Here is a 27,272-nt window from a genome sequence, read left to right as displayed (position 1 = left end):
TGTTTGAAGGAAAAAGGGTGAGGCTTGCAAGCCAAAGAACACCATCCCAACCGTGAAGCACGGGGTGGCAGCATCATGTTGTGGGGGTGCTTTGCTGCAGGAGGGACTGGTGCACTTCGCAAAATAGATGGCATCATCAGGCAGGAAAATTATGTGGATATATTGAAGTAACATCTCAACATCTCAGTCAGGAAGTTAAAGCTTGGTCGCAAATGGGTCTTCCAAATGGACAATGACCCCAAGCATACTTCCAAAGTTGTGGCAAAATGGCTTAAGGACAACAAAGTCAAGGTATTGGAGAGGCCATCACAAATCCCTGACCGCAATCCTATAGAACATTTGTGGGCAGAACTGAAAAAGCGTGTGCGAGCAAGGAGGCCTACAAACCTGACTCAGTTACTCCAGCTCTGTCAGGAGGAATGGGCCAAAATGCACCCAACTTATTGTGGGAAGCTTGTGGAAGGCTATCCGAAACGTTTGACCCAAGAGAAACAATTTAAAGGCAATGCTACCAAATACTAATTGAGTGTATGTCAACTTCTGACCCACTGGGAATGTGATGAAAGAAATAAAAGCTGAAATAAATAATTCTCTCTACTATTATTCTGACATTTCACATTCTTAAAATAAAGTGGTTATCCTAACTGACTTAAGACATGGAATTCTTACTAGGATTAAATGTCAGGAATTGTGAATTACTAAGTTAAAATGTATTTGACTAAGGTGTATGTAAATTTCCGACTTCAACTGTATATAAAAAGAATGCCAGTAATGAAAAAGTATTAGGAACTAATCGCATTGTTTATAAACCTTCCCAAGTGTAACGGTTTTCCGTTTGAGAAGGAGAGTCGGACCAAAATGCAGCGTGTAGATTGCGATCCATGTTTTAATGAACAAACGTAAAACACGAATCAAAGCAAACACTACAAAATAAAGAACGTGATGAACGTAACGAAAACCTAAAACAGCCTATCTGGTGAAAAACACATAGACAGGAACAATCACCCACAAACACACAGTGAAACCCAGGCTACCTAAATATGGTTCCCAATCAGAGACAATGACGAACACCTGCCTCTGACTGAGAACCATATCAGGCTGAACATAGAAATAGACAAACAAGACATGAAACATAGAATGCCCACTCAGATCACACCCTGACCAATCAAAACATAGAAAATACAAAGTAAACTATGGTCAGGGCGTGACACCAAGGGTTCTACTAATTGACTTTAGATCACTGACTGCTTTCTTGTCCTATACATATAGAATGAAAAGAAAAGAAAAGAAAGAGAAAATTGAAAGAAATGACTTGTTTACTACTGAGGAGGTGTAGTATACTGTAGTGCAGGGATGGGCAACTGGTGGCCCGTGGGTACATTTCCAAAGACAAAAATATGTATGTATTTTTTTAAACTAATTTGGGGGTCTCAACTTACTGTTGAGAGTTAGAATAATAGAATACACAAGTTGCAATTTCCAAAAATGTGGTTGTGAACTGTCACTGACAGTCACTCAATTAGCCCATGTCAGCATTAAAAATAACTTATTGTAAATTAGTAAAATGGCCAACTATCTAAACTTGTAGTAATCATGGTTGAATTACCACTGCAAACATTTCTCTCTATGGCACCCTATGGCAAAATGTGTAGAATTGCAGAAGATGTGCTGAAAAACTGCAAAATGTTCTCTCCGCCCCATGGCAAAATGTGTAGAATTTCAGAAAATGTGCTGTAAAACTGCAAAATATTCTCTCCGCCCCATGGCAAAATGGGTAGAATTACATGAAATTAGTTATAAAATTGCTAAATGATTTCTCATGTGTAGATTTACAGCAAACTTGCTTTAAAACTGCAAAATGCTTTAGAAGCCACATGGCAAAATGTATAGAATTGCAGGAAATTAACTCTAAAATGTAATTAATGTTTTTTTTAACTAGGCAAGTCAGTTAAGAACAAATTCATATTTACAATGACAGCCTAGGAACAGTGGGTTAACTGCCTTGTTCCGAACAACAGATTTTTACCTTGTCAGCTCGGGGATTCGATCCACCAAACTTTCAGTTACTGGCCCAGCGCTCTAACCTCTAGGCTACCTGCCACCCCACTGCTAAAAAGTCAATTATTAACTCCTAGTATAAACCTCGATTTGTTATACTAGGAGTTAACAATGATAGGATATACACAATATATCCAATTTGAAAAGGGAAAGATATAAACATTATTTTGATTATTTTCAGTTGAATAGTCATTCATGATTATCCAAATATCCATATATTGGATTCAAACTGCATCTACAATATTTGGGAACTGTAAATGTGATGGTTCTAATATTTTGGGAAATAATTAAGAATTCATATACTCAATCATTATACTGTATCTGCTGTGAGGATATTGAGTCATAATATTGGTAGTCATGACTCATTTGTTGTTTTAGGATGTATTTATTACCATAATTATTTCAGGTAAAAAATAAACATTTCCAAATCCTAACTCTAATCTTGGTAAATAACTTGACAAATCAAGTATACACAACAAACTCAAAATTCCACAGCCATATTCTAATCTCAGACCGTCCTTGCAAATAAGAATTTGTTCTTAACTGACTTGCCTAGTTAAATAAAGGTTACACATTCTACAGTATAGCAAGTGTACTGTATATCTATGAAGGCACCAAACCTGGACCTCCATATCTCTCTGCCTTTGAACGTCAGAGCTCTCTCATCAGTATTAGCGTCATTACATTTACATTTTAGTAGATGTTCTTATCCAGAGCAATTATTGTTAAATGCAAATCGACAGATTTTTCACCTAGTCGGCTCTGTGAGTCAAACCAGAGACCTTTTGTTTACTGGCCCAACACACGCAACCGCTAGACTACCTGCATACCCAATACACTCCACCCCTGGCTTAACTGGCACAATGTCTTTGCAGGTGAGTCTTATTTTTTTTATTTACCTTGTCCACTTACAGTGCCGTTTTACGGTGCCAGAGTCGTCCACTAGCTATTGAAGGCATTAAAAGGAATACGGGCCTTTAATCTGTCTCTTTCTCCTGCAGCCCCAGGCATGCCTGTAGGATGGCTCCACTCTCTCCTACTCTCTCTCTCTCGCTGTGAGCCTCTTCTCTCTCGCTCCTCTCCTCTCTTCTCCTCCTGTCCTTCAGTTTGTTTTAATCACTTGGATCCTTTCCATAACGGTGACTACCTTTCAGATACCCTTTACCTCAAGTGGCCCTGGCTTGCGACAAGGGGTGTCACCCACAGGAGGCTGCTGAAGGGAGGACAGTGGAATGGTATCAAACACATGGAAACCACTTGTTTGATGTGTTTGAAAGCATTCCATTGATTCCGTTCCAGCCATTACTGTGAGCCCGTCCTCCCCAATTAAGGTGCTACCAACACCTGTGGTGTCACCGTCATATAAAAGTAAGTCATTTACACCGTGAAATTGCTTTATGAAAAGTCTTTGCAGTCCATCAGGGTATTATTGTAAAGGCAAACATTTTATGAATGAGGGAGGAGACAGAAAGGAATGTTCTCTTCTCTACCGGGTTTGACATTTTTGTCTGGCTTCACAAGAACATTCTGCCTGTATTGTGGCGAGTGGTTTTCTTCATGTTTTTCTGAGGTACACTCTATTGTTGAAGCCCAAAGTTACTGTTTTTCAAAGCTTTGAATTTACAGCAACTTTGCCTGTGTCGTCAACATTCAACATTTCAGCTGTATTTTCCAGTATCTGTAGTGTCCTAACAAGTGAGCTGAGTTGGTTTTTATTAGAGTCAGTCTGAACTAGTCTCAGGAGACAGGTTCTGGTAGTATGCCTGGAGGCAGATGGCTTAAGTCCTCAGAGATGTAAGTTCTTTCAGTGAGCTACAGTATCTCTCTCCATCTCATGAAAACCATCTCTTTTCGCCAGTCTGATATAACAGTCACTCAAAACCATTTGTCCCTACTGTGTATGCTACAGTTCAGTTATCAGATCGTCAGACTAACGCATGTCTTGGCTTAACATGTATCCTTCTGGAATGAATTAAAAATAACCTTTCCAGTCATAGCACATGCGTTGATGAGTGAAGTATGAACCGTAGTGATGTACAAACACACAGTATTGATTTGGTCTATATAGATTTGGTCTATATGAAATGGAGTCTATGTGATCTTTTCACAGTCCTAGGATACGCTATGAATAAAAAGTTGAGCAACTAAATGGCCATATTATAAAGCTTGGACAAAAGCCAATTCATTTAAACACCTTCTCAAGTCTGATGGTTCACTTCTGACCTCGCGTCTAGAGAGTTGGCTAAGTGGAATAATACATTTCCTTCAGATCCAGTGACCTTGTCACCCTGCCTCACCAGCTGATTGCTGCTATTCACACCAAACCTCCACAGTATGTCAGAACATTTTTGGTAACGCTTCCTCTGAATACCCTCTTCATAATGCATTATCAGCACACATATGATGCCTTATGAGCTATGCCCAATACATGACTTAGCTAGCTGTAAATAACTGCTCATATCCATCTATAACTACATTTGATCAGTTATTTATCATCACAAAGGCCAAATGATCATCACATATGTGGTGATAATGTGACCGATGATGATAATGATGGGTATATGTCATGGGCATTAACCCTTTACACTTGTACCCGTAGACAGGTTGAAAATGACAGATTTGGGCACTGGTAAGCATCTAAATTGGAACGTAGTGGTTGTACAGTAGCATGCTATACATGACGTCAGAGCTCTGACTCTGCGCTTCACAGCGCTGTATGGGTTCTGACTGACAGCCGTTCTGAACTTGAGCACAGCGTGGGACAACAAGTTGCTCCCATCCCTCCCACTAATTGGGCAACTTTTGCAAATGTTTTATTGTCTGAGTGAGGGAAATGCTGTAAATTGAGAGGACTCAATGTATTTTGAAAGATGAGACGTTGAGGATTATAATAAATACTGATTTGATGTCATACAAGCCAAACACCCGTGAGTCCAAATGTGCACTTCACATTTCCATATCATCAAACTCATGTCATATACAGTGTCAACGTTTATGATCACTATGTGTGATGTACAGTTCCAAGATGACATGACGTCCTACCCTGGGTTGATCTGAACAGAATGTTTGTTTGTCTATTTTAAAGCTCACACTCTCATCATTCCTTTCTATGCACACCAAAATGATGATCTGTTTCCCTGAGTTGCCTTGTGAAAAGCCTTACACTGTAAGATCCTATTTTATAACTTAGCAAGTCATGTTAGCAATAGAACAAGCTTCAAGTGAAGCCCACCTGACCCAGATTGCAATTTAAAACGGCAGTTTTTTGAATTGCGTAAACAACAGCAGTAATTGTGTGATGGCGGGGATGCACAGTTGTGTTCCAAACAAAACAACTACAAGTGTGCTTGCTCTAGTTCCTCAACAGCACAGCTAGGAGAGCTCAAAAAAAGCATCTTTCAGTTGAAGACTCTTCTTTAAGTCATAAAAGTGCATTGAAATAACTTTAGAGAGATGTGTGACCACTTGGAGACACCAGTTATTCTGCTCTCAAAAAACCCTTGTCATTTTTTGTCTGATGTTGCACCTCCCCCACATTTTCCAGGAATATTCTTATCATGTTACTGAATGTATCCACAGTATTTTCAGATTTCGTTATCAACAAATGTGGCGAAAAGTACAGGAAATGTAAAATGTACATACAATCAACAGTCTAATGTTTGGATTCAGTCTTGTGTCAGGTGAAATGTTATGTCCTCAACTTTGGTCTAATAATTTTCCCATAATCTCCAAACTGTTCCCTTTCAACTGCTCTTTCAGTTGCTACCATTCTTATGCATTTCATATTTCTTCTGTAAGAAATATTTCAATGTAGTCCTATCCATATAGGCCAATTCCCACAAGTGTAAATGTGGAGATGAAACTATCAACTGAACTAGCTAGGAATATAGCAAAGTCTTTATTTAGTGAAGGGGAATTAACAGACCTTAGTTATCCCAATCTGAATTGCTCATCGAATAATTCCCATGGCTTTGTTCTCTAACTGTAAATACTGTATAGTAGCCTGGTTGCCAGTCTCTGTTCAACTACTACATTCCAGACCTTGTAATCTGTGTCATTTGTTTAGCATGACAGAGAGTGGAAAGGAGTGGTATGACAGCTAGAGAGACAGGTACACAGGCTAACTGTTTAGTATACCCAGATGAAATCAACATCAAATCCACGAAGAGACACAATGCTGCAATACATCTGAATCTTGTTCAATCTTGTTCATTCAGGGTGTCAATGTTTTAATTGTATCTTTCCGTAACTCAAAAAATGATTAAATTAACAAATAAATACATGAACTAACTATTTAGCAGCACTGAACACTCAACCAATTTCCCGGCTCATGCACTGACTGTAAGTTGACTAAAGCCTGGGTGGAGCGTATTAGATAGGAGACAGCCAGGGGTAACTGGAGGTATGCAACAGTGCCACTGTTTGCTGCTACTGCCTAGCCTGCCACCTCAATCTGCATGCCCCCTCAACCTGCCTGCCTTAGCATCAAACGGTCTGCCACCTCAATCTGCCTGCCCCCTCAACCTGCCTGCCTTAGCATCAAACGGCCTGCTTTACCCTCAATCTGCATGCCCCCTCAACCTGCCTGCCTTAGCATCAAACGGCCTGCTTTACCCTCAATCTGCATGCCCCCTCAACCTGCCTGCCTTAGCATCAAACGGCCTGCTTTACCCTCAATCTGCATGCCCCCTCAATCTGCCTGCCTTAGTATCAAACGGCCTGCTTTACCCTCAATCTGCATGCCCCCTCAATCTGCCTGCCTTAGTATCAAACGGCCTGCTTTACCCTCAATTTGCATGCCCCCTCAACCTGCCTGCCTTAGCATCAAACGGCCTGCTTTACCCTCAATCTGCATGCCCCCTCAATCTGCCTGCCTTAGTATCAAACGGCCTGCTTTACCCTCAATCTGCATGCCCCCTCAATCTGCCTGCCTTAGTATCAAACGGCCTGCTTTACCCTCAATCTGCATGCCCCCTCAACCTGCCTGCCTTAGCATCAAACGGTCTGCTTTACCCTCAATCTGCATGCCCCCTCAATCTGCCTGCCTTAGTATCAAACGGCCTGCTTTACCCTCAATCTGCATGCCCCCTCAACCTGCCTGCCTTAGTATCAAACGGCCTGCTTTACTCTCAATCTGCATGCCCCCTCAACCTGCCTGCCTTAGTATCAAACTGCCTGCTTTACCCTCAATCTGCATGCCCCCTCAATCTGCCTGCCTTAGTATCAAACGGCCTGCTTTACCCTCAATCTGCATGCCCCCTCAATCTGCCTGCCTTAGTATCAAACGGCCTGCTTTACCCTCAATCTGCATGCCCCCTCAATCTGCCTGCCTTAGTATCAAACGGCCTGCTTTACCCTCAATCTGCATGCCCCCTCAACCTGCCTGCCTTAGCATCAAACGGTCTGCTTTACCCTCAATCTGCATGCCCCCTCAATCTGCCTGCCTTAGTATCAAACGGCCTGCTTTACCCTCAATCTGCATGCCCCCTCAATCTGCCTGCCGCCTCAATCTGCCTACCGCCTCAATCTGCCTTCTGCCTCAATTTGCCTGCATTAGCCTCTCTTATCAATGTGATCCATGGGCAGCCCTCGCTCTCTACTTTCCCTCTGCTGGGTTTCAAATCAGCCGCTAATGAACCCAATCTGGTGCATTTTTAAGGCACAGGGACAGTGCAATGCAGCAGTAATTGCGCTCTAATTCAGTTGAACTCACAATATCTAATCAGACGGCTCCAAGTTCCCCGGCCGAGGAGGCAACCCCAAGGACACTCGTCCTCCCATCTAATAAAGCAAGGGAATGTACACCCTTTACAGTTACAATCCAGCACCCAGCACGAAGAAAGGGTTCAGGGAGCAGCTCAGCCCACAGATCTCCAATAATGGCAGTCTGCCTATCCATGTTGCAAAGCCCAATCAAATGGTGCACTGCCCCCACAATGCCTCCTCAGTGTTTAACCAGCCACAGTAAAGCTTTCATTGGCGAAACATATCAAATCATGGCACGTTTTGGAATTAAGAAGTAAAGCAAGCGGAGAGTACTTCCTGCCACGGGCTATAAAAACTGCTCTGGTGGAGTAGAGATGCAAAGACACCTTTGCAAAGATGACCGTTACTCTAAAAGTAAACTGAGCTCAATGTTGAATGCAAACAAACAAAGAAGGCATGCAGCCATTTCATTTGAAACATTGGGAGTGAACTTGCGTGGGGGTCTTGGTTTCCATTCTCCCTCCCTGGGGTCTGAAGACCAATGGCATATATTTCTACCCCTGAGTCATGACATTGCAACACAAAAATATTTCCCCCATCCAAGGTAAGTAAGTTACAGAGGCAGATCACGTGGATCATCTAGATGTGGTCTCTCTACAGGCCTATTACCCTGACTCAGGGTTAAGCTCAATGTGGGCTAACCAGGTCTTGTGGCATGTAGGAGACCCGTGTTCAAACCCTAGAAGGTCACAGAGGCAGATAACGTGGATCATCATCTAGATGTTGTCTCTCTACAAGTCGTTGACACCTATTCTGTACGCTGATAAAATCAGAACAACAATGACCGATGACTTTGGTGTTTGGGTGGAGAGGAGATAGTTGTGATGGATCATTTCCCATAACAAAATTTGTTCTGCAATAATGTGTTCATAATAAGTTGTGTACTGAAATTATGTGGTAACATACGTAAATGATGTGGTAACATACTGAAATGATGTGGTAACATACGTAAATGATGTGGTAACATACTGAAATGATGTGGTAACATACTGAAATGATGTGGTAACATACTGAAATGATGTGGTAACATACGTAAATGATGTGGTAACATACTGAAATGATGTGGTAACATACGTAAATGATGTGGTAACATACGTAAATGATGTGGTAACATACGTAAATGATGTGGTAACATACTGAAATGATGTGGTAACATACTGAAATGATGTGGTAACATACTGAAATGATGTGGTAACATACGTAAATGATGTGGTAACATACTGAAATGATGTGGTAACATACTGAAATGATGTGGTAACATACTGAAATGATGTGGTAACATACTGAAATGATGTGGTAACATACGTAAATGATGTGGTAACATACGTAAATGATGTGGTAACATACGTAAATTATGTGGTAACATACTGAAATGATGTGGTAACATACTGAAATGATGTGGTAACATACGTAAATGATGTGGTAACATACGTAAATGATGTGGTAACATACGTAAATGATGTGGTAACATACGTAAATGATGTGGTAACATACTGAAATGATGTGGTAACATACTGAAATGATGTGGTAACATACTGAAATGATGTGGTAACATACGTAAATGATGTGGTAACATACTGAAATGATGTGGTAACATACGTAAATGATGTGGTAACATACGTAAATGATGTGGTAACATACTGAAATGATGTGGTAACATACATAAATGATGTGGTAACATACTGAAATGATGTGGTAACATACTGAAATTATGTGGTAACATACTGAAATGATGTGGTAACATACTGAAATGATGTGGTAACATACTAAAATGATGTGGTAACATACGTAAATGATGTGGTAACATACTGAAATAATGTGGTAACATACTGAAATGATGTGGTAACATACTGAAATGATGTGGTAACATACTGAAATGATGTGGTAACATACTGAAATGATGTGGTAACATACTGAAATGATGTGGTAACATACTGAAATGATGTGGTAACATATGAAAATGATGTGGTAACATACTGAAATGATGTGGTAACATACTGAAATGATGTGGTAACATACTGAAATGATGTGGTAACCCTTAAAGTATAGGTATAATACTCACAGTCTAAATGGCTGTGCCGGATGCCCTCCACATCCTCTGCGTGAATAAACTGGTAGCACCTCTTCCCTACGATGTCCACTGGCATCAGGTCCATGTAGTCGCTAATTCTACAACAGGGATTTGAAAAGGATTCAGCGCGTGATGACGGCAAGAGAAGAAGCACCAACAGAAACGGAAAAACACAATGTCATTCCAGCTTAACCAGATAGACCATATTCATCCTGATATGTCAGACTAATGCCTTTGACAAAGATACAGTAAGTATTACACACACATTCAGGGACAAATGGATAGAATGGAACATTCAGTCTTCCCATTTCACATGATAAAATGCCTATCGCTTAGTATTGAATATAATCTATCCATTCTTTTTTTGTTCACCCAAAAGCAACCTGTCTACTATCTGTCTTACATATTGTGTGGTTATTTCTGATATTTCTAGTCTCCCCAAACACCCTATGAAACAGATGAAAGTAGTTCTGATCAGTTTCCCATTTCATTTCCCAGAAAGGCTGAGGCTATCTCACTGTAAAACTGACTGTCCAGATGTGATTTCCCCATAAATAACTGACTGTCTGGCAGACAGAGGTAAAAACAAAACTATCTCAGTGATCTCAATCCCACAGAGATGAGGACAGGTAGCAAATAAATAGAATGTTCATGATGAGTTGTACAGTATATAGGCCTAATGTGATGAAATTACAAACCCTAGCGATTAGAGTGGAACTACCTACACAACTATAAGAGCAACGTAATGCCAAGCGGTGCTGTGGGATTATTTAAGATACTCTTTGAAGAGGTAGGGTTTCAGACGTTTTCAAACCTTACCCCTTGCATTTCAGTTATGTGTATCACTGCCATGTGGCTGCAGTAAAATACAGCCAAGCCTTACCTATTCTCACAGTAGACAATGTTGAGGTCCATGTGGACCCTGGTGACAAACATCTGGCAGTCTATGCGCACCTCGTTGATGGTGGGGGGGGGGAGGGCGTGGGCTACCACCACCATGCCCATGATCTGAATGGGTACCAACCGACTGTGGGTCAATGCCATACGGATCCTCAGCCTGCCTGTAACATGGATCACCTATAGGAGGAGGGAGAGAGGGGGAAACACAGAGAAAGAGAGAGATAGAGACACAGAGAGATAGAGATAAAGAGAGAGATCGAGAGAGAAAGAGAGAGAGAGAAAGAAATAGAGCGAGTGAGTGAGAAAGAGAGCAAGAGAGAGAGTAGAGCGAGCGAGCGAGAGAGAGAGAGAGCGAGGAGAGAGAGCAAGAGAGAGAGAGGAAGAGAGAGCGAGAGAGAGAGAGAAAAAGAGAGAGCGAGAGAGAGCGCGTGAGAGAGAGCGAGAGGAGAGAGGGAGAGCAAGAGCGAGAAAGAGAGCAAGAGCGAGAGAGAGAGAGAGAGAGAGAGAGAGAGAGAGAGAGAGAGTTTCAGTTCAAAAGCAGTAATGGAGAATTCCAAACACAAAATAGCGAGGGTGGAGGTGAGGACAAACGTTTTGAAGGTCCTAATTATCGCTAGCTTTAAAGTCTTTGTAGCTCTATTCTGCCCTAGAGGAGGAACTGACTAGATATGCAAACTACACTTTCAGATCCATCCATTTTAATCATTGCCAGGTTAAACCCAGGGGGAATTGTTTTGTAGTCTTTAAACTACTGACACTGGCCTCTCAGTGGCACACCTCTGAGATTGGTGAGACGTGATTATTATCATTCACACAGACAGTTCCTGCTCCCTAAACTCATTCAAAGCCTTAAACCATCTCCTGCTCCACCAGGGATAAGCAACCCTCAACAATGGGAACCAGACATTAAATTCCAATTCAGAAGAGAGACACAGAGAGACACAACAACAAAAAAAGAACAGCCCTATTCCAGGCATTGCATTAGAAAGCTAACAGAACAGTGACATGTTACAACAGCCCTGTCAGACAGTCGGCCCAGGAGGAAAATGGTTCTGATGGTGTATGATGTCTCCTTTTCAAAGGGAAACCATCAGTGCTTGTGACATCCTAGAAACCGTCAACAGTCTCCACAGTTAAATGATACTGACTCCTTTTCCCTGGAGTTTCTAAAGACAAAGAAGAACTGTTCAGGATAGTTTCAAACCCATTTTGAATACAACTAAACTACAACGCTGTATAGCACATCCAATGGCAAGATTGAACAGTGTTTATTTTAAAGTGAGTATGAGAGAAGTCCGGCTAAAACACATCAAACAGAATGCTAGGAGAGGCATTTTGGGTCCGAGGAGTGTAGCCAGTCTAGTGCTTGAAGTCATGCTGCTCTAAGAGAGAGAAGAGGAGGGAGAATACTTTGCTGTCTTTTTAAAGTTGAAGAGTGCAGTGAGACCTTGTTCACCAGGTCACCAGGGGAAAGACCGTGAAGAATAGGAACAGCTAAAGGTACTCTCCATCGGCTTTCCATCCAGATTATATTCTGTTAGATATATTCCCAGGATTTTGCAGTTACAGTCATTTCTGTAACATCTACTGTGCAGAATATGTGTTAGATATATTTCCTGTTTTAGATATATTATATATGTTACATATGTGATATATATGTCCCTGATATTCTGTAATTACACTCATTTCTGTAAGATTTTACATCATGTATGTATTATTGAATCATGTAAACAAAGTCTGGTTGATCCACCCAGAATTACTTTGTTGAATGCATATGAGAGTTCCCTACAGCAAATCCGCCTCCTCACACTCACACCTGGGTTCAAACACTATTTGAAATCTTCCAAATATTTTTAGCGTTTGCTTAAGCCTGCCTGCAATGCCGGATGGGCAGGGTTTTGCTCTTCTTCAATTATTCTATTCATTCCAGTGTGCCAGGGAAGCTAAATCAAGCCCAGATGTAGTATTTAAAATTATTTTAAATAGTACTTGAACCCAGGTATGGTACAGTATGCTGATCAGCTTCACACATCAGACAGACAGTAAACTGATCAGCTTCACACATTAGACAGACAATATGCTGTTTATCTTGATCAGACCACAGATTGACAGCAAGGTAGGTTCTGACACACACTTGACTGTTGGTTGTTGGTTGTCAGGCTTCAAAAAGACATCACATAAGCACAATGAGACCAGGGCAGAGGAAGACATCACATCAGCACAATGAGACCAGGGCAGAGGAAGACATCACATCAGCACAATGAGACCAGGGCAGAGGAAGACATCACATCAACACAATGAGACCAGGGCAGAGGAAGACATCACATCAGCACAATGAGACCAGTGCAGAGGAAGACATCACATCAACACAATGAGACCAGGGCAGAGGAAGACATCACATCAGCACAATGAGACCAGGGCAGAGGAAGACATCACATCAACACAATGAGACCAGGGCAGAGGAAGACATCACATCAGCACAATGAGACCAGTGCAGAGGAAGACATCACATCAACACAATGAGACCAGGGCAGAGGAAGACATCACATCAACACAATGAGACCAGGGCAGAGGAAGACATCACATCAGCACAATGAGACCAGGGCAGAGGAAGACATCACATCAACACAATGAGACCAGGGCAGAGGAAGACATCACATCAGCACAATGAGACCAGGGCAGAGGAAGACATCACATCAGCACAATGAGACCAGGGCAGAGGAAGACATCACATCAACACAATGAGACCAGGGCAGAGGAAGACATCACATCAGCACAATGAGACCAGTGCAGAGGAAGACATCACATCAGCACAATGAGACCAGGGCAGAGGAAGACATCACATCAGCACAATGAGACCAGTGCAGAGGAAGACATCACATCAACACAATGAGACCAGGGCAGAGGAAGACATCACATCAGCACAATGAGACCAGTGCAGAGGAAGACATCACATCAACACAATGAGACCAGGGCAGAGGAAGACATCACATCAGCACAATGAGACCAGTGCAGAGGAAGACATCACATCAACACAATGAGACCAGTGCAGAGGAAGACATCACATCAGCACAATGAGACCAGGGCAGAGGAAGACATCACATCAACACAATGAGACCAGGGCAGAGGAAGACATCACATCAACACAATGAGACCAGTGCAGAGGAAGACATCACATAAAATCATAAAATACACACCTCTCTGCTCCACTCTAATGAATACAAATGTTTAAAAAACATATAGAATTTAAATGATTTCTTCGGAAGCCCAAACCCAGAAGCATCAAAAAAGTTAGTTTGAATAAGACAACTTTTGAAGTGAATGGTGGGCAGCTAGACTGCTACAGGAGTGCTATTGACCAGAACATTAAATATGCTCAGGCAGTTAAATGCAAACTGACACGTAGAGTGTTCACAACAGCGGCAGTGAGAGGCAATTCGAATAGCATTTCTCAACTTAATACAAGCCAACAAAATAAAGGGATCCATTTTTATAATTCATGGTTCAGCACACAATGTATACACTCTCTCTCTCCACCGGTGAATATAGAAGAGGTATACATAAGAAATAAGATTCATCTGTTCCTGGGGATTCTCTGGAGTGCTTTTGAAATGTGATACAGCACCAATAATAAAGGAGGACCTTTACATGAGTGCATTAAATGAGATGGGGGGCTGAGATGTGTTAAAAAAACATGGGTTTAATGCTGGAGCTTTGATTTGACCTCCAGAGTGGAGTGGGGATAAAAGCAGCCGTGATACGTGCCGCCAACGCCACCGTGCCTCGCGGTCCCGGGTGGAGGAGCAGATCACCGACATGCCAAACAACATTTATCTCTAGCCATAATTAGGACCTTCAAAACATTTGTCCTCACCTCCACCCTCGCTATTTTGTGTTTAAGGTTCTCTATTACTGCTTTTGGACTGAAACTCTCTCTCTCACAGCCTTAGTTGAAACCATAGGCAGCCATTACCTTCCATTTCTTATAATAAATAAATATTAAAATGTTTTTTTCCCTCACAGTCCAAGACCAATGAAACACAATATAATAAAGAGATTGAAGAGATATATCCAAACCCACACCACTGCTGTTGGATCCACCCTTGAGAACACAAAGTGCATTAGGGTGTGACGAAGCCAGAATGAGGCCGGAGACACTGACAGAGAGACAGAGATGATATGGAGATGCTTGGAGAGAGAGAGGGGCATCAAGATGAGGCTGGGCTCGTCCCTGTGTGTCCTCACTGCTCAAAGAATCAGCCTTAATCACATCTCTCTGTCCCAAAGCCCCCACAAGCCATACATCGTATCAACTTAATATTGAGCCTGCGTGACTCTTTTTCTATACATACAGTATGTTAACACCGACAGCTAACATTTTTATCTCATGCTGAATATGATAGTCATGGTAGTCATGGTAGTTATGGCGATTCTCTCTTTTTCACAACTCAAACTGAAATACAAAACAATATTTACATACTAGAAAAAGCCTGGAATGCAAACTGAATATCACTCTAAAACAATAGTAAAACAGAGCCATATTCAGTTAGGATTCCAGACTAGTTCCTTATGAGAGTCTATAACCCTGCTCTTACTACAGGGCCGTAGAACTACATATATAACAACATACGGCTGTGGGGTTGTGAATTCTAGGATCTCTGTGGCTCGGCTACCGTGCCTCTGGGTCTTACCTTATAGCCTGAAGACTTGATGTGGACACCTCTCTTGGTCAGTGTGGACTTCATACGGACGAAGAAGGAGCGTTCTAGAATGTTGTCTGGGGGAAGCAGGGTGGGGCTGGTCGACTCGACTGTGGAGGCAAACACGCACGCACACGCACGCACGCACGCACGCACGCACTCACACACACACACACACACACACACACACACACACACACACACACACACACACACACACACAAACACACACACACACACACACAATTACTTAACATTACTTGGCCAATAAATATGTGTGTTTTGTAGTAAAGCCCAAGAGAGGTGGGGTGATATTAAAAACCCCAGCTGGTAAGACAGGCTAGCTGTAATAACTTTCCATTGAGTTTCTATCATCTCCCAGGTAACCGTAATGGAAAAAGCACGCCTAAATAAAAACAACACATTAGCAGTAAACCATGTTTTAATTACAGTATGTTCTGTAATAGCGTACAACCTCTGTTAGGTCTAACACCATAATCGGTGAAAACATTTTATTGGAAGCTCAGCGGCAGTTTAAAAGTCAACCGCACGTTTCACTTCATTGTAGTGTAGTATTCATTTTCCAAGTACAATATTGCAATTTCATGTAATGGAATACCTATTAGAGTTAACTCAAGCGTATTTTATTTTATACTGTATGTAGAGTTAATCTAATTGTAAACAAAGATATTCATCCTTGCTTCAACAAAGTTCAACAAAACATAGATCATCACATTAAAACCCCATAACTAATGAGGTCAGTCAGTCTCTTCAACAGAACACAACAAGGGTACCTATTAGGTAAAGGTGAAACGGTCCATTTGTCACTGCTCCTGATCAAGGCTTAATAATCAAATGCATATTCAAAATATTCAATCCATCAGAGGAGATAATGTACTGTAGATGTAGACATGCTGGTCTCCCTGGCTGTGTGTGTGATGATTGACATTTCCCCTTTGCCTGTGGTCATGAAGCTAGAAGCTGTGAGAGGGGTGGCCCTAGCAAAGATTCAACATCTGCTTGCAAATGTGCATGTCCCACAGAAGGATCTAAGGAGAGTGAATAACAAAGCTGTTCAGGTGGTGACAAAGTGTCTCTGCTTAAACACACACACCACACGTGACGTTGTCTTCCTGAGCCAAAGAGAAGGGGGTTTAGGTGTCCCCAATATTGAGTGGCTTTACACTGCTACAAGACTGATTCACCTGTTGAACATGCTCAACAGGGACGATGTGACAGTTAAGGAGTTAGCCAGAGCCTCCCTCCTTCTGGACCTACGAAGGTGGAAGGTTACACTGGCCAGGGACACTGAGGACAACTTCCTGGGCTTCAGGAGGAAGGCCAATGGAAAATTGAACACTCGTGCTGCGGGTTTTGAAGTCTGGTCAAACTGTCCGGACATGGCCTCCCGGGTGGCGCAGTGGTCTATAGCACTGCATTGCAGCGCTAGCTGTGCCACCAGAAACCCTGGGTTCGTGCCCAGGCTCTGTCGCAGCTGGCCGTGACCGGGAGGTCCGAGGGGCGACGCACAATTGGCCTAGCGTCATCCGGGTTAGGGAGGGCTTGGCCGGTAGGGATATCCTTGTCTTATCGCGCACCAGCGACTCCTGTGGCGAGCCGGGCGCAGTGCACGCTAACCAAGGTAGCCAGGTGCACAGTGTTTCCTCCGACACATTGGTGCAGCTGGCTTCCGGGTTGGATGCGTGCTGTGTTAAGAAGCAGTGCGGCTTGGTTGGGTTGTGTTTTGGAGGACGCATGGCTTTCGACCTTCGTCTCTCCCGAGCCCGTACGGGAGTTGTAGCGATGAGACAAGATAGTAATTACTAACAACAGTTGGATACCACAAAATTGGGGAGTAAAAAGGGGGGGGGGGGACTGTCTGGACATCAACAACCTGTGCAACTGGACTGGAGTGGAGCTCAGGTGGACACGGACTGATATGGAAACTAATACAGTTGTGGCAGATCACGGTGTTGTTGTGGAGGCTTCTGTCACCCATGATGGAACATCTCATCCTACATCCAGGACAACACTCCTTGGTATCAGACGGATGCAGCTACTGCAACACTGGACTGGCCTGAGGCTGCAGGGGGAAACTCACTACTCTGTCTCCCATTCCATGCACCAGAATGCTGCTGTTGGTGAGGACATTCTCACCTTAACTGTTAAGGTGATGCTGCAAGTTCTACCAACAAGTCCATTGCCCATGTTGTGAATTGCATACAATGATTTGTACATTGCTAGACATGACCGCCTTTTTGACCTGATCGCCAGTGAGCTTCGACAAGTAGTCTCACCAACAGCACACATGTATAAACATTGTTGTGTAGTAGGAAGCTGGTTTGATGTTGATGATGATGTGTTTTCCTGTGTGCCAAATACACCAGATGTTGTTGTGGGGGGAGGCCAGGGGAGAGGTGCTCATTTTGGAAGTGGGCTGCTCATTGGACGGCTACATGGAGCAGGCGTTTGCTGAGAATCTGCTTCAGTACCAGCCCCTGGTGTCGCTGGGACAGCCTCGGGTGGAGGCCGTCTCGGCCACGTTCACAGGCCCACATCCAGATTGTGGGGCCTGACAAAAACGAGGGCAAAGCATTTGGCTAGTACGGCTGTTTCAGCTGTCGTGGGCAACCTAGTAGTTTGGAGAAGAGGTGCTTTCTGTACCCTTGAGTGCCACGCATACAGGGACCTTTGAAATGTTTGGATCCTATTTTTGTACATTTTAGTATTTAAAGTGTATGTGTGTGTGTGTGTGTGTGTGTGTGTGTGTGTGTGGTGTGTGTCTCCCAGACTCTCTCTGTCCCCTGGGTTAGACAGGACATTAGATATAGGACATTAGATATAGACAGACAGAGACAGACACAGACAGACAGACAGACAGACAGACAGACAGACAGACAGACAGACAGTGATATGACAACACCCAGCTCACAGGCATCTCAGCCATGGACCAGGCTAGGAGATCACATTGAAATGGGATTACTAAAACAGCACACCTGGAAAATCAATTTTTCTGCTACTCTCCTTATAACAAATGTCATGACTTCCACCGACTCCGCTACATCTCTGCACCCAATCGCTGACAGAATCACGGACCTGTTCAAATGGAGTCAGCAGGTGGAGTCAGCAGGTGCAGCCAGCCCTTCTCTCCCAGTAGAGGAGTGCGTCCAGCAGCATGCGAACATGTTACAAAGTCTAGGGACAGCCATGGATCGCGTGATGCAAACAATGGACAGATGGGAGAGAGGAGGCTTTCCTGTAAATACAACATCATCACCTCCGCCCACACCTCAACCTACACCGATGTCCACCCCTCCGTTGTCAGGACCCAGTGGGATTCGGCTCTCGCTCCCGGGAGTGTATGACGGAACAGCTGCCGGGTGCCAGGGGTTCCTACTCCAGCTGGAGCTCTACCTGGCAGCTGTTTAGCCGGCCCCTTCGGGATGCGAGAGAGTGAGCGCCCTCATCTCCTGCCTGACTGGAAAAGCCCTGGAGTGGGCCAACACCATCTGGGGAAGGAAAGGCCCGACTATGGATGACTACGAGGACTTCTCCCACCTGAAGGGAGAGCGGCGGGAGAGCGATTGTTCCATCTGAGACAGGGGATGAGGAGCGCTCAAGAGTTCGCACTGGACTTCAGAACTCTGGCAGCTGGTGTGGGATGGAATGAGCGGGCCCTGATCGACCACTACAGGTGTAGTTTACGAGAGGACGTTCGTAGGGAGCTAGCCTGCAGGGACACCACTCTCAACCTGGACCAGCTGGTGGACTTGTCTATCCGGCTGGATAACCTGTTGGCCTGACGCGGACGTCCGGATCGGGGTCCGTCTGTTCCATTTCCCAGTACCTTGGCTCCAACACCGATGGAGTTGGGAGGGGCTGCTATGAGGGGGGCCGGAGGGGGGACCATTCCCTGCACCAGCTGTGGCCGCAGAGGGCACACTGCTGGTCGGTGCTGGGGTGGTTCTCCAGGAAGTCGAGGTAGCAGGCGGAGCACTGGTGAGTCATCCCAGGTGAGTATGCACACAACTCACCCAGAGCCCCCTGTTGCACACATGTGGTTACCTATAGAATTTCCTGAGTTCTCCCCACATTCCCAGCATAAGGCGCCAGTAGATTCAGGCGCAGCTGGGAACTTTATTGACCGTTCCTTAGCACATAGATTAGGGATCCCTATTGTTCCTGTTGATGTTCCCTTCCCGTACATGCCTTAGTCGTCCTTTGGGGTCGGGGCTAATTAGGGAGGTCACAGCTCCCATTGCTATGAGAACACAGGGGGTCATGAGGAGAGAATTAGTATCTTCCTGATCGACTCCCCTGCGTTTCCTGTTGTGTTGGGCCTTCCCTGGTTGGCCTCTCATGATCCTATTATTTTGCGGCAACAGAGGGCTCTCAAGGGATGGTCCTGTCAGTGTTCAGGGAGGTGTGTAGGTGTTTCCTTAGGTGCCACTATGGTGGAAAGTCCAAACCAGGTTTCCACCATGCACATTCCCCACGAATATGCCGATTTGGCACTTGCCTTCTGTAAAAAGAAGGCGACTCAATTACCACCCCATCGACAGGGGCATTGTGCGATAAATGAAGACGGCATTTAGAACCACTTCTGGGCACTATGAGTACCTCGTCATGACATATGGGTTAATGAATACTCCATCAGTCTTCCAATCCTTTGTGGATGAGATTTTCAGGGACTTGCACGGACAGGGTGTAGTGGTGTATATAGATGACATTCTAATATACTCCACTGCATGTGTCCCTTGTGCGCAGGGTGCTAGGTCGACTGTTGGAACATGACTTACACGTCAAGGCGGAGAAATGCCTGTCCTTCCAACAGTCCGTCTCCTTCCTAGGGTACCGCTTTTCCACGTCAGGGGTGGAGATGGAGAGTGACCGCATTTCAGCCGTCCGTAATTGGCCGACTCCAACCACGGTAAAGGAGGTGCAGCGGTTCTTAGGGTTTGCCAACTACTACCGGAGGTTTATCCAGGGTTTTGGTCAGGTAGCGGCTCCCATTACCTCCTTGCTGAAGGGGGGACCGGTGAGACTGCAGTGGTCAGCTGGGGCGGACAGAGCTTTTGGTCACCTGAAGGCTCTGTTTACCTCGGCTCCCGTACTGGAGCCGAGGTAAACAGATCCCTCCTTAGCGTTCATAGTAGAGGTGGACGCGTCCGAGGCTGGGATAGGAGCTGTGCTGTCTCAGCGCTCGAGTACGCCACAGAAGCTCCGCCCCTGTGCTTTCTTTTCAAAGAAGCTCAGCCCGGCGGAGCGAAACTATGATGTGGGGGACCGGGAGCTGTTGGCTGTTGTCAAGGCTCTGAAGGAGTGGATGCATTGGCTTGAGGGGGCTAAACACCCTTTCCTCATTTGGACTGACCACCGCAATCTGGAGTACATCCGGGCGGCGAGGAGAATGAACCCTCGCCAGGCAAGGTGGGCCATGTTTTTCACGCGCTTTGTTTTCACCCTCTCCTACAGACCAGGTTCCCAGAACGTTAAGGCAGACGCACTGTCCCGGCTTTATGAAACAGAGGAGCGGTCCACGGATCCCACTCCCATAATTCCAGCCTCTCTCCTGGTGGCACCGGTGGACGCGGACATCGAGCGGGCGTCACGTACAGAGCCCACTCCCCCTGAGTGTCCAGCTGGGCGTCTGTACGTTCCGTTTGATGTCCACGATCATTTGATCTGTTGGGCTCACACGTCACCCTCCTCTGGTCATCCTGGTATCGGTCGGACGGTGCGCTGCCTTGCTGGGAAGTACTGGTGGCCCACTTTAGCTAAGGATGTGGGGGTTTATGTTTCCTCCTGTTCGGTATGCGCACAGTGCAAGGCACCTAGACATCTGCCCAGAGGGAAATTACAACCCCTTCCCGTTCCACAACAACCGTGGTCACACCTATCGGTGGATTTCGTGACGGATCCTCCCCCATCGCGGGGTAACACCACAATCCTGGTCGTTGTGGATTGGTTTCCTAAGTCCTGCCGCCTCCTTCCTTTGCCCGGTTTCCCTATGGCTCTACAAACTGCGGAGGCCCTGTTCACCCACGTATTCCGGCACTACGGGGTGCCTGAGGATATAGTTTCTGATCGGGGTCCTCAATTCACGTCTAGAGCCTGGGGGTCTCGGTCAGCCTTACCTCAGGTTTCCACCCCGAGAGTAACGGGCAAGTGGAAAGAGTCAACCAGGATGTGGGTAGGTTTCTGCGGTCCTATTGCCAGGACCGGCCGGGGGAGTGGGCGGTTTACATCCCCTGGGCGAAGATGGCCCAAAACTCCCTCCGCCACTCCTTTAGCAACCTATCACAGTTTCAGTGTGTGCTGGGTTATCAGCCGGTCCTGGAACCATGGCATCAGAGCCAGATCGAGGCTCCTGCTACTTAGTTTCCACCATCATTTGCAAATAAATTCATTAAAAATCCTACAATGTGATTTTCTGGATTTTTTTTCTAATTTTGTCTGTCATAGTTGAAGTGTACCTATGATGAAAATTACAGGCCTCTCTCATCTTTTTAAGTGGGAGAACTTGCACAATTGGTGGCTGACTAAATACTTTTTTGCCCCGCTGTAGGTTACAACTCCCCCCTGATTATCGTATTAACCCCTCGTTCCATGTGTCTCTCCTCAGGCCGATGGTGGCTGGTCCGCTCCAGGAGTCTGAGGTGCGGGAGGTTCCTCCGCCCCCTCTGGACATCGAGGGGGTCCCGGCGTATACTGTGCAAGCCATCATGGACTCAAGGCGTCGGGCGAGGGGCCTTCAGTACCTCGTGGAGTGGGAGGGGTAAGGTCCGGAGGAGAGATGCTGGGTACCGCTGGAGGACATCCTAGAGCCTTCATTGTTACAGGAGTTCCACCGTCTCCACCCGGATCGCCCTGCGTCCCGTCCTCTGGGCCGTCCCCGAGGCCGGTGTCGGCGCGCTGCTAGAGCCGCGCGTCAAAGGGGGCGTACTGTCACGACTTCCGCAAAAGTCGGCCCCTCTCCTTGTTCGGGTGGTGTTCGGAGGTCGACATCACCGGCTCTCTAGTCACCACCGATCCATGTTTTATTTTCGTTTTGTTTTGTCAGTATTACACACACCTGGTTTCAATTCCCATATCATCTTCCTTATTTAACCCTCTGGCATACATTTCTGTTCTGTCCGTGATTGTTGGTGTCTTAGTGGTTGTTGTAGGTGTTAGTTTGTATGCATTTTCCTGTTTGGAATATTGCTTGAATTTTTGTGAGTAAACTCAGTGGTGTTGCTCAAACCTGTGTCCTGCGCCTGACTCCGCTACATCTCTGCACCCAATCGCTGACAACAAGGCTGCAGTAAGGCGTTCTAGAACTGGAAACAACATGATCAGTATGAGGGAGGAGGGTAGGGTGACAGCGAGGAGGCTGGTGGGAGGGCGTGGTGGTGGCGGCTGCTGACATGATCTTTTATTCTTCTTTACTGAGGAATTAAATGTCATTTAAAATATAACCAGTCCTTTATCACTGGGGAGAAGCCAGAGCCGTGTTATATTTAGTCATTTCATTTCTTCTGATTAAATATGAATTACTATGACATTTTTCTCATCATCTAACACAGCAGAATACACCAACAGTGTTTTAATACACTGCATAAGTAGCAGAAGCAGTAGCAGCTCTAAGAGTTTAATTTGCCTCTCTAATCCAATCACATCAACCTTATTTCTCTTATCACAGATTCCCATTTTGAATTAAATGAGCTCATTAGTTTTAATCAAAGGCAGAGAGATCAAAACTTACACTTAAATGCTATAGATCAGAGCTGCCAGTCAGCTGTATAGTTTTATTTTACTAAAACACAAGATCAGACCCTCTGAGAACTGAGCATTTTCATAAGGGAAGGCACGAGCCAACCAACCGCCTGGCCTTAAAAGCACAGGAATCTATTTTCACCCTACTGACGTCTAACTAAAGCAGCCAATCAGGTTAATTTGTGAGGGGTTGGGGGATGGTGGTGTGTTTCACCACTAGTGGGCTTCTGTTAGTTAGCAGTTATGATGTGAATGTGAATTACAGACTGGACAATTTACGAGTCAGACACGTCGGACGCCATTGCAATACTTTCTTCATCAAACTAATACTAATATGAGCTCTGTTGGAGCATTACTCTGGGTATTAGAGTGCAGAGTGGGAGAATTATCATGGATACTCTGTGTTCTTTATAGGGGATAGGGTGCCATTTGGGACACAGAGACCAATGAATGCTTTTGACACCACATAGGAGAATATTAATATACAGCATGTATCTGTTATAGGGTTATAATACATGGAACACCGTGTTAACATGTAAAAAATATAGAGCGATTACCACCTAACAGTGTGGTTAGGACGCCCACAGTATTGCGATCTATGCATGTTTATGTTGATAGTACAAAGAGGGAAAGGCCTACAGCGTGAGAGGAAGTGAATGTAGCCAACCTCATTTAAATGTAGAGTACCAGTCAAACCAAACATCAAGTGCCAGGGTACTTTGTAGTAAAATGTGAAACTAGCCCTGGATCTCATAGAAAAATGACACCTTTTAGAATAATTATTTAAAAGGAAAATTAATAAACATTTGTGAGTATTATTTATGGTTTGGCAGGGGTCTCCGGGCTCGATTAATGAGCCATCTCTGTGTGTAAGTGATGAGATTTTAAAAGTATTACTTTCTGTGCTATGATGGTGAGTGTTGACCATCATCATTTAGCCCCCCATCGCCCCACTCCTCCCCCTGACAACCCCCGTCACCATCACCATACCATTTCTACACACCAGGGACAACTCAAAGGAGGAAGCTCCTACAAAGCAAGACACTGCTACAAGCTACATGCTTATATGACTTATAGGCCTAAGTGAGGCTCCCCTACTCCGCCCGCTAATATTCCTAATACATTTATATAAATATTAGTACCAATTCAAAAAGTCAAGCGTTTAACGTACAGATAAATCAAGATAAAGTGTATGACCCATGGCTCAGCGGTTCTGTTCTCCATCTCCAGACACTGGGAGGTCCTTGTCTGGCCCTGCTCTGATGAATGAGTGCGTCTCTGTACATTAGTAATGACAGATAATGCACCAGGCCCTGTACTAATTGGAAGGCACTGCTGGCTGTCTCCATATTGAGAGGTAGAGGGTGATTTTTCAATACAGCTTGCCCGTCTGTGTGGGAGAGATAGTGTGTGTGTGTGAGAGAGAGAGTGTGTTTGTGAGAGCGCGTGTGTGTGTGTGTATATATAAGTGTGAGTGGGATGTGAAACATACAGAGAGGGATTGTATTGCATTGGCAGCTTTAATCATTACAGGGTGACAGGAAAAATGCCATCAGGCACTGTCACGTGTGCCTGTCTCCCCTCCCCTCTCTCCCCTCACCAGTCTCTCTGTAGCCCACACTCCCAGGAGATACTATAAATGACTTAAAAACATACATAATTTCAGGCAGAGTGAAAATAAAATAAATAATAAATAAATAATAATGTAATCATTTCTAAATGTTCCTGTATGGCAAATTCAACAAGATATCAACTAATAATTGGGGGGAGGGTGACAGTGGAGAATTTCATGTTTTGTTGTTGTATCATGGTCAAAATCATGCTTAAAAGAATAGTGTGAGTCAGATGAACTCATGGATAATGTGTGTGCAGTTTGAAGGAAGTTGTAGGTAGTCTCACAAACCACTGCTAACTAATGTTAATGCAATGACTAGAGGTTTACAGCTACAGCTAGCATGGGCTTACTTGCCAAAATCTTGCACTATCCCTTTAAACGGTGGCCAATAGATGCCATTCATCATAATTTAATGCTACAGAGACAGATAGTGGAATGTAACATGCATGAAGAAAAGAAAAGTATAGAATGCACTCATTACTGTAAGTCGCTCTGGATAAGAGCGTCTGCTAAATGAGGAACAATGTAATAATGTAAAAAAAAATATATATATATGTATCATACATGTTGTAGAGCTGTGCTCTCCCTACAGGACCCCCCTGAGACATTTCAATTGGCACCTCTTAGCATCTAATACAATATTACAATAATATATTATCTGCGTTTCCATGAAAATCAATTTCTCTCTCCATCATTGTGTGTGGCAGGCCACTTTGCTGATTTCACAATACATCTGTAAAGATAAATTAAGATAAATAGAAGCAAATATGTTCAAATATTTTTATTCTAAACCAATAGATTAAGTTAATTTATGATTTAAAAAAAAATCTCAATATGGACCACCTCTAATATAGTTAAATTGTGTGGTCATATACCTTGGTTGAAAACACAACATTATTTTTTATCTAGAAATAGGAGAGCATACAAAACAATAACTTTGTACCAGAACAATACTTTTGTACCAGAGTGATTTCTATATGATATACCCTGAATACTATACGCTGAAGTAACACAACATGACTAAATCAGGAACAAGGAAAAATCCTTTAATATAGTGGTCTGTTTGAAAACTAAACTTCCACCGGTTTTCCCTAAAACATTCTCCAAACCCTCCTCTCTGTAGTGCCAATGTGACACCAACAGCATGACAAAACATGAGAATAAATTCAGGGTATATTCGTAAATATATCCTTTATATACTGGCCTGTTTATATTTTCTTAGAAAACTAAACTTCTAATGGTTTTCCCTAAAACATTCTCTAACCCTACTCTCTGTTTAAGAGATGACATATGTATCTAATCTGGAGACACACCTGAGTCAGCATGTCAGCAGTCAGCATGTCAGCAGTCAGCATGTCAGCAGTCAGCATGTCAGCATGTCAGCAGTCAGCATGTCAGCAGTCAGCATGTCAGCAGTCAGTATGTCAGCAGTCAGCATGTCAGCAGTCAGCATGTCAGCAGTCAGTATGTCAGCAGTCAGTATGTCAGCAGACAGTATGTCAGCAGTCAGTATGTCAGCAGTCAGTATGTCAGCAGTCAGTATGTCAGCAGTCAGTATGTCAGCATGTCAGCAGTCAGTATGTCAGCATGTCAGTATGTCAGCAGTCAGCATGTCAGCAGTCAGTATGTCAGCAGTCAGCATGTCAGCAGTCAGTATGTCAGCAGTCAGCATGTCAGCAGTCAGTATGTCAGCAGTCAGTATGTCAGCAGACAGTATGTCAGCAGTCAGTATGTCAGCAGTCAGCATGTCAGCAGTCAGTATGTCAGCAGTCAGTATGTCAGCAGTCAGTATGTCAGCAGACAGTATGTCAGCAGTCAGTATGTCAGCAGTCAGTATGTCAGCAGTCAGTATGTCAGCAGTCAGTATGTCAGCAGACAGTATGTCAGCAGTCAGTATGTCAGCAGTCAGTATGTCAGCAGTCAGTATGTCAGCAGTCAGTATGTCAGCAGTCAGTATGTCAGCATGTCAGCAGACAGTATGTCAGCAGTCAGTATGTCAGCAGTCAGTATGTCAGCAGTCTGACCATCCTACCGATATGGGACTTCGGTGATGTCATCTATAAAATTGCCTCCAACACTCTACTCAACAAACTGGATGCAGTCTATCACAGTGCCATCCGTTTTGTCACCAAAGCCCCATACACTGCCCACCATTGCGACCTGTACGCTCTCGTTGGTTGGCCCTCACTTCATACTCGTCGCCAAACCCACTGGCTACAGGTTATCTACAAGCCTCTGCTAGGTAAAGCCCCACCTTATCTCAGCTCACTGGTCACCATAGCAGCACCCACTCGTAGCAGGCGCTCCAGCAGGAATATCTCACTGGTCATCCCCAAAGCCAATTCCTCCTTTGGTTGTCTTTCCTTCCAGTTCTCTGCTGCCAACGACTGGAACGAACTGCAAA

General features: G+C 44.4%; 1 protein-coding gene across 3 annotated transcripts in view; it reads right to left on the bottom strand.

The window, feature by feature from the left end:
- The window catches only part of LOC110505776 (neuronal PAS domain-containing protein 3-like), a 510,145-nt gene that overhangs the window by 14,004 nt on the left and 468,869 nt on the right, over positions 1 to 27,272 (bottom strand). For all 3 annotated transcript variants that reach the window (XM_036963003.1, XM_036963005.1, XM_036963004.1), the window contains 3 exons: positions 15,487 to 15,605; positions 10,779 to 10,972; positions 9,887 to 9,993 (listed from right to left, as the gene is read on the bottom strand). In XM_036963003.1, coding sequence (XP_036818898.1) covers positions 9,887 to 9,993; positions 10,779 to 10,972; positions 15,487 to 15,605 — 420 coding nt within the window. The remainder of the gene's footprint in view (positions 1 to 9,886; positions 9,994 to 10,778; positions 10,973 to 15,486; positions 15,606 to 27,272) is intronic.

This window comes from Oncorhynchus mykiss, chromosome 25 (genome assembly GCF_013265735.2).
Source record: "Oncorhynchus mykiss isolate Arlee chromosome 25, USDA_OmykA_1.1, whole genome shotgun sequence".
NCBI classification, from domain to species: domain Eukaryota; kingdom Metazoa; phylum Chordata; class Actinopteri; order Salmoniformes; family Salmonidae; genus Oncorhynchus; species Oncorhynchus mykiss.
Note: the sequence above shows the minus strand (reverse complement) of the source record. Positions and strands in the feature narration are given on the sequence as shown.